The sequence below is a fragment of the Propithecus coquereli genome, unplaced genomic scaffold, assembly GCF_000956105.1.
Source record: "Propithecus coquereli isolate 6110/MARCELLA unplaced genomic scaffold, Pcoq_1.0 Scaffold4, whole genome shotgun sequence".
Lineage (NCBI taxonomy): Eukaryota > Metazoa > Chordata > Mammalia > Primates > Indriidae > Propithecus > Propithecus coquereli.
Genome location: NW_012149729.1, coordinates 13204290 through 13212901, shown reverse-complemented (window position 1 = coordinate 13212901; position 8612 = coordinate 13204290). Strand labels below are relative to the sequence as shown.

General features: G+C 38.7%; 1 protein-coding gene across 1 annotated transcript in view; it reads right to left on the bottom strand.

Moving 5' to 3' along the window:
- Window positions 1-8612, bottom strand: part of DOCK4 (dedicator of cytokinesis 4) — a 477172-nt gene that overhangs the window by 163702 nt on the left and 304858 nt on the right. The window contains exon 15 of the mRNA XM_012652744.1: window positions 5110-5216. Coding sequence (XP_012508198.1) covers window positions 5110-5216 — 107 coding nt within the window. The remainder of the gene's footprint in view (window positions 1-5109; window positions 5217-8612) is intronic.

Genomic DNA, 8612 nt, shown 5'->3' with positions numbered 1-8612 from the left:
TTGTGTAAGGGCTTTGACTGATTCAAAGCCCTGTTTTGGAGGAAAGTTTTGGCCAGGGCACAAGGACAAGCCTCTGCCAGGGAATCAATACCAGCCTGAAAAACGGTAGCCAAAAATACCCTTACAAAGTTAAGGAAGACACCAATTCTAACAGAATGCAGTGAATAACAAAACTTAAGACTAAATATTATTGTTAGCAAATTAGCAATTCCAAAGGTAAGTTTTAAACTTACCCACCAGCCATTTGGGGATATTAATGATGTTCTGAGAGCTGTCAAAGGGGCTCTGGAAGGACAAAATCTCTAATGATGACTAATCAAACTATTTCACTTGCCCTTCTAGAGCTCTGACATCCAGATTTTTGTAGATTTCTGAGTTTATTTCCATTGGAAACCACTCCAAACAGGTAATCAATCAAGTAAAGTTGAAAATGTCCTTGAAAGAAGTCCTTGCCCTTAGGATGCATTTAACCCTTCCCTAAAGGATGAGTCCAGGTCCTTGACAGAGTATTTACTGTAACACCTCTGTAAGAACAGTTTCCTTAGAACATGTCCAGAAGTGGAGTCCAGCCATTGCTATAAAGGCAAACTCTCTGTCTCTTTCACAAATTTTAGGCCTAAATTAGGTTACTGAATAGACTTCAACACAGTAGATTTCTTCTTAGCTCACTGTAGGAGTGAGTCTTTTAAACTAATACCTTATGTGAGGAGCAAGTAGGTTTTGACCCTAAATACTACAGACCATAGCTCTTCTCTGTATATCCTCAAGACAGAAATGCAGATACATTTTTAGAGCATTTTTTCATCTCTCATCAACTTTTGATATCACAGATAGCACTTGTCAATGAATGACATGAAATATGGTCTACAAAGATCTCAGACAATTAATGTTTCTTCAAAACCTTACCATAAACATGACTGTCATGATTATATGACAGAAGAGAAGTCCTTAGTTAGATAAAAGTCCAGAATTAAATAATATAAAACAAGGCTAATCCTAACTTTTGTCTCTTCCCACTTTTATCTTTTCAAAATGAAAAAAGATTATTAATGTTATAATACTTGTCCACTAACAAAAAAGTTAAGCGATGTGAAAATAAAAATAGTCATTGCTAATATTTTGAGATCACTTTCCAAGCATCTCTCTATGCACATATATACATATGGACATGTAGTTAAACAATTTTATAAAAATGGTATCCTACTAAATATATACTTCTATAAAGTATTATCAATATATCATAAGCATTTTTCTATGTACCTAAAATTATCCTTTAAACATCATTTCAATAAATATAAATAAATATATAGTATTTCATTCACTGTATAGGTATAACTCATTTATTTAATCAGACCTATGTTACTGGCAATAACCACTTCCATGTTTTCCATATTTTAAGGAAGCTGCAATGATCATCCTTGAATCATCTTTGCTCATCTTATCTGATTATTTTTTCTCAATAAACACCAAGAAGTGTGGACTGGCTGAGTCAAAGGATATACACACTTAAAACTTATCTATGTATTGCTAAACTGCTCTTCAGAAACACACTAACATTCACATTTCTTCTATAAATGCAAGAGACTGTTCATATTCCCCTTAACCTTACTCTTCCATCCTGGGCTTTAAAAGTCTTTACCAATGTGATAGGCAAAAAAAAACCTTCCCCATTCTTTTTTTTTTTTTTTTTTGAGGCAGGGTCTTGCTGTGTCACCTGGGCTAGAGTACAATGGTCTCATCATAGCTCATTGCAACCTCAAATTCCTGAGCCCAGGTGATCCTCCCGCCTCAGCCTCCCAAGTAGCTGGGACTACAGATGCACACTACCATGCTTGGCTAATTTTTCTATTTTTTTGTAGAGACAGGGTATTGCTCTTACTCTCGAGCAATCCTCCCACCCCAGTCTCCCAAAGGGTTTCCCCTTCTTTAACTTACATATCTTTACTTATTCATGTATTTATTTCACACATTTACATTTATAATTTTTAAATAGACGATTTGTAGCATTTATCAATTTCTCTTTTTCCTACTGATCTGTGATAACTCTTGGTAAATGGAGAATAGTAACCTTTTATAAGCTGTGTTGCAACCATATTTCAGTTTGGCATAAGTTTTTAGCCTAGATTATGATTATTTCATTAATAAAAAAGTTTTAAATTTTATGTAGCCTAATTTATAAATTTTTTATACTTGATTTCTAACATTTAAGACATCCTTAGAAAATCCCTCCTTACCTGCAGATTACAAAAATGTTCACCCACATTTTTAAGGCTCTGACAGCAGTTTTCTTTCTTACATTCAGTCTGGAGTGTGTTTTAGTATAAGGCGTCAGGTAGGAATCCAATTCTCCCTACACCCCAGTACCCATCCCTGTCCTCTCAACACCACTTATTAAATGCGCTGGATTTTTAGCCAATGATTTGAAATCCACTTCTCTCCCCATCTTTCTTTCTTTCTTTTTAAATAATAAGTTCAAGTATGCAATTGTTAGCAGGCTGTGTGCCTTCCTGCCATGGCAGAAGAAGGATACGCATTATGCTGGAAATATGGTTTTATAATCATAAACTACAAGTGCCTGTAAGCTGAAACTGAACTTGTTGGACCAGTACTATGAGAAAGAAAACCATAGCATCAACCAGACTAAAAATAAAAGTTGTTTTACTTGGCAAGTAGTTCACAACTCTTTAAATAAGCAACACTAAATAACTCTATTCATAAGAAAACACAGATAGTTGGGGGTTTTCTGTAGAGCTAATGCTTCCCGATGGGTCCATACAATGTAGGTCTGCCCCAAATTAGACAACCTACACACACCATACTGAGCCTCCCTTGTGGTCGAGGACAAATTTTTCAAGCTCCAGTAAATTTTTTCTTCATGGATTAGAATTCTGGGTACTAAGTCAAACTTTGTGTAAGGGCTTTGACTGATTCAAAGCCCTGTTTTGGAGGAAAGTTTTGGCCAGGGCACAAGGACAAGCCTCTGCCAGGGAATCAATACCAGCTGGACTTCTAAATGCTCATATGGAGAAGGGAGCACTGCTATCTGGCCTCTGGCATTTTAAGCATATGGATCTCTCTAATCAGCAACCGAGAATCTTGCTATTATTCACTCATTTAGAGGCGTCTCCCAGTAGTTGACTGGAAACCTAGCACTTGCCAAAGAAGCACTCTCTGACCCGTAGGTGAGAGAGTCCACATGTGATATATTGTATAGAAGTGATTCACTCTTCTATATATTGTTAGGAAACTGGGAGCCCAGTTTTAATTGTCTCAGCACTGTCTTTTCTGAGCCAAGATTTAATGTCATGCAGACATCTATACGAAGTACCATTTATGCTTTTTTGGAAAACCGTAGCTGGAGACAGTGCCTGTCATGTTATTTATCTCTAATAAGGGAGACTCAGATCTAATGGTGAGATAAATAGATCATCCCCAGTTTCTAGTACTTTTAGTTCCTCTGTTTGCTTTACTGGTTACTATTTTTTCAAACAGTTTTTTCTTTGCATTTCAACATTGTTAGCTCCTTTAGGTCATTTTCTGAAGTAGAGAGGATATAAGTGCCAGAAATGGAGAGATTTGACTGTTTGCCACTATTTTCCTAGCACCAGAGCAGTGCCTGGCTGTAGTTTGTGGTCAATACATGTGTTGAGCCAATAATGAGAAAATGAATGATTAAAGAAATAGACACCTAAATACACATTGCATCAAAACAGAAAATACTGGGTGTGTTGTGTATTGCGACTCATTTTATTAGCAGTAATCCGAAGGTAAAGAAAGTTTTTGTTTGTAATCTCATTCATTCATTCAATAAACCTTCACTGCACATCTACCTCCTGCCAGAATCCCTCCGACACAGCTGCTGTTCTCGAGGCGCTCATAAATTTACGGGGGTAAGCCGAGGGATCATCAGATAATTCTGGCACAGTGTGATGAGAACAATGGTAAGAGACGTGTGCAGATGCCCAGGGAGCTCAGGAGAGGGCACTTGGCCAGCTGGGAATATAGGGAGTTGGGCTGGGAAACGGGACAGTTCTTGAGGCTGTGGCCAGGGTGAGCCTCAGGGGATGAGCAGAAGGTAGTTGAGGGAGAGGCAGGGGAAGGCATGACTCCAGGAGTCCCAAGAGCAGAGCAGAGCAGAGTAAACTGAGCCACCGGGCAGGGGTAAGGAACTAGAAAAGAGCTGGATGTGGTTGCACCACTGAGTAAGAGGCAGGAAGTGGTGAGAAGTCAAACAGGAGGGAGGTGGAAGCCTGGCACACTGTGAGAAGCCTGAGATTTATTCTTTCAGCAATGGGAGCTTTTAAATGGGTCTTAAACTGGGAAATGACCTGGTTGGATCTGCATCTTAGCTGGGTGGCCCTAAAGTCTGGGTGGAACCTAGATCCAGGCTGACAGGACCAGTTAGCATAAGTGAGAGTTAATAAGGGCCGGGTCATCACAAGGTTACAGAAATGGAGAAATGCAAAGAAGGAATATTTTGGAGCAAATTGCCTATGTAATTTGAAAATATATTTTTATTCTATACTTCATTAGCACTAGTATTCTCAGAGAATTTCTATGGGATTCTTGCTTTGTGAATTTTCTTTTTGTTGCCTACTACAGTATACTTTGTTCCGCATGTTCTTATGACGATTCCTGATTTAAAAGAACAACTGCTAAAGTCATCATGACAAAGTGCAGCCTCTTCTCTGCTTGCTTAGTAAGAACAGCAGACCAAAAAAAAAATGTAATGCTGACCTTGCTAAATTTACCTCCGGGGATATAAAGATCTAAATAAGTAAGAGTGTATTGCATGTAGTATTTAAAAAGTTATTTGTAAGGTTTATTTAATCCTATCACAGCAACAGAAAGGATTTAAGAGCAACATACAGAATTACCCAAATATCTACCCCTAAATTAAGATGAAAAAGTGAATCATCTCTAAAATATGTTTTAGAATATGACATAGGATGTAGAAACAATATTTTCAAAAAGATGCTCTCCCTGCAAACAACTGTACAAGAGTATTCTTTTCATTCATTTTTTTTTCTCTTTTCCAAAGTGATAAAATGGTGAGTTAATAATTCAGCCCGTTTTTCCTGCCCATCACCGACACCTGACTGACGTTACCTTATGTATGATAAGCTCATGAGTGCCATCCGGAAGAGTCCTGCCATCTTCCTGCATCAGGGGCACAAAAGAGAAACCAAACAACTTCTTCTCTCCTTTCTCCTTTGCTGTGAAAGAGAGAAAAAAAAAAGAAGAATTACTCATTATTCAAGTGCATGCCTCCACATCCGTGTTCAGATACATAGTTTGTCAAGAAGCATGAGCATCAAGAAATGTCACCCCCATACCCTAGCTCCCTCCACACAGTGGAAAGTAGCTTTTATCATAGGTCATCTATCAAACTAGCCGCTCTCTAACCCCATATTCCTGCCCCCTAATCTGCAACTTACATTTCTTGCCTAATTTTCTTCATGGGACTCATTATCTGAAATTGTGTTTTTCAAAAATTTGTAGATTGTCTGTTTTTTCTCTTCACCCCAAGCACCACTGAGGGCAGGATTCTTCTCTGCTTTATTTTGTTGTCTCAAAAAGTGCCACAAACATAGTAGGTTTTGAAGAAATATATATGAAGTCAATGAATGAGTGCATGAATAAATGAGAAATGCAATGTTTTGCTAATTACCCACGGAAGGGGAACCTCTAAGCTCTATCTTGATCCCTGGCAGAACTCCCTTCCCTATTCCACACGTGTGAGGACAGTGAGCCCCGTGGAAGCTACCTACTTGGAATCAGGCCCACTGAAAGACAATAGAAATTGCAAACTATAGTTTAATAAGGGCTCACTGTACTAGCACCAGAAGCTGGAAATGAGGCAATGAGGTTTTCAGATGCCTAATTAAGAATTACAATGGCTAGAGATGCCAAGGATCATTAGCCATTATTTATAGATAAGGAAATTGAGATCATGGATGTTAGGTAACTTGCTGTAGATCTCTTAAGTACCATTCCAGTTCTTTCCACCAAGCTTCTTTTTCCAAAAATGGAGAAGGCATTAACAGAACCTTGTTTGCTCGACTCTCCCCTTGTACTTAGATGGGCAGGGAGCAGTGCTCCAGGGCCGGCAGCCTGTTAAGCTGGATGGCTGTTCTTTCCCACACGAGTGTGGCAGTGGAGTGTTACACTTAAACAGAAAAGTTCAGCTTTGGGATGCAGTAAGAGCTGAGCTGGAAGAGTTAGATATGGTGACCCTGAAGACCAGTCAAGAGGTTTAGCAACACATCACTCCCTCACAATTCCTCCCGGCATTTAACCACAGGGAAGGAGAGCCTCACTCAGTAATTCTGGCTGGCTGGTGTTGGCCCCCAGCATGAGGAAAATGTGATTATACCAAAGGACTTTCTTTTAAAATCATTAATTTCAACCCAGAGAGAAACTGAGAAAATACTGATGTTTGTTAAAGTTAAGCAAAAATCCCAGAAAAGAGGTCTGGGAAGAGATTTTTCACATCGATGACAGTGCTGGATCTTATGATTTAGAGGAGAAGACTTATTTAGAAATAATTTCCTAAGTTTCTTTGACTATTTATCTTTTTGATGTGACTTGTGGTGTTCAATTCAGAAAGACAAAAAGAATAAAAATTCCAGAATGAATAAAATTAGCTAAGATAAGAAATAAAGCAATAGTTTCCCCAAATTTGCCTTGTGTTATAAAGTAAAAATAAATACTGAAGTTTAAAGTACATGACAATTTGTCCTGAGCTATTAGATCAGGATTAATAAGCTGATGGACTGCTATATACAATATGCACAGTATGATCCCTTTGTACTAACAAAAAGCCCTAAATTTATGGATTCTACCTCCTAACTTTCCAATTCATTCTAGTTGCCTACTCTTAGCAATTCTGCCTTCTGGAACCTACAATTCATCAACTTTCTTCTCTCTTGCTGCTTCCCATTTCTATGGATACTTCATTCTAGTCAATTCCTGGCAAATACCTTCAACCCCCTCACTCTTCCACACTTCCATTGTAACACTCCAACCTGGTTAAATCCATCTTTCAGTTTATTCCATGCCAAACTAGACTGATTTCACTTTAACTAATGCACATTAACTGCAAAGGGGTTCTGAGCTGGGCAATCTTTCTACATTTACCTAATCAACTCACTCTCCCACTTTTCTACATGATTCTTTCATTGGTTCTCCCCCCTTCTCAAGCTTCCAACACCTCGGCACCCTCCTTACTCTCAGATGTGTAGAGAGATCCCACATGCTCCCACACCCACCTGATAACCCACCTGCATCAGTGTCCTCCTGCAGTCTCCAGAACTGTCCTGAACTGTCCACGCTCCTACCTGAGGCCAACTCCTCCCTGTGCACTGCAGTCCAAGCTCCTTTCCCCCAAGGACATTGTTCCTAGAGTTGTCCCTTCTCTCTTCTACATCATGGTCTTTCCTCTCCTCTGAATCTCTTCCACCAAATAAACATGCTTCAAAAGCTCCATTGTATAAAAAAAAAAATCTCACATCACCCAATGTTCTACTATGGCTACTATCCCATTTCTCAGCTCTCCTATATGCTTCTTCTATTTTTAAATAGCCTTTATTTTTTAGAGCAGTTTCAGGCTCACAGCAAAATTGAGAGGAAAGTACAGAGATTTTCCCTATAACCCCGACCCGCCCCCCATGGACAACTTCTCCCACCGTCAGCATCCCCCGCTAGAGTGGTATATTTTTTACAACTGATGAAACTACGTTGACACATCATGATCACCCAAAGTCCACAGTTTACATTAAGGTTCACTCTTGGTGCTGTGCATTCTATGGGTTTGGACCAATGTATAGTAACAGGTATCCACCATTATAGTTTCACTACACTAAAAATCCTCTGTGTACTATGTCAACCACTCATCTTTTTACTGTCTCTATAGCTTTGCCTTTTCCAGAATGTCATCTAGTTGGTACAGTACGTAGCTCACATTGGCTTCTTTCACTTTGTAATATGCATTTAAGGTTCCTCCATGTCTTTTCATGGATTGATTACTCATTTCTTTTTAGTGATAAGTAATATCCCATTGTCTGGATATACTACAGTTTAATTTTCCATTCACCTACCGAAGGGCATGTTGGTTGTTTCCAAATTTTGGCAATTATTATAAAGCTGCTATAAACGTCCATGTGCAGGTTTTTGTGCAGACATAAGTTTTCAGCTCCTTTGGGTAAATATCAGGAAGCATGATTACTGAATCACATGGTAAGGGCATGTTTAGTTTTATAAGAAATCACCACACTGTCTGCCAAAGTGGCTGTACCATTTTGCATTCCCATGAGCAATGAATGAGAGTTCCTTTTGCTGCACATTCTCGCCAGCATTTGGTGCTGTCAGTGTTCTGCATTTTGGCCATTCTAATAGGTGGGTGGTAGTATCCTGTTCTTGTTTTCCCTGACATGTGATAAGTGATAGGATGCATCTCTTCATAAGCTTTTTTTATATCTGTATATCTTCTTTGGTGCAGTATCTGTTAAGGTCTTTGGCCCATATTTTAATCAAGTTCATTTTCTTGTTATTGAATTTTAAGAGTTGTTTGTATATTTTGCATAACAGTCCTTTATCAGATATGTCTTTTG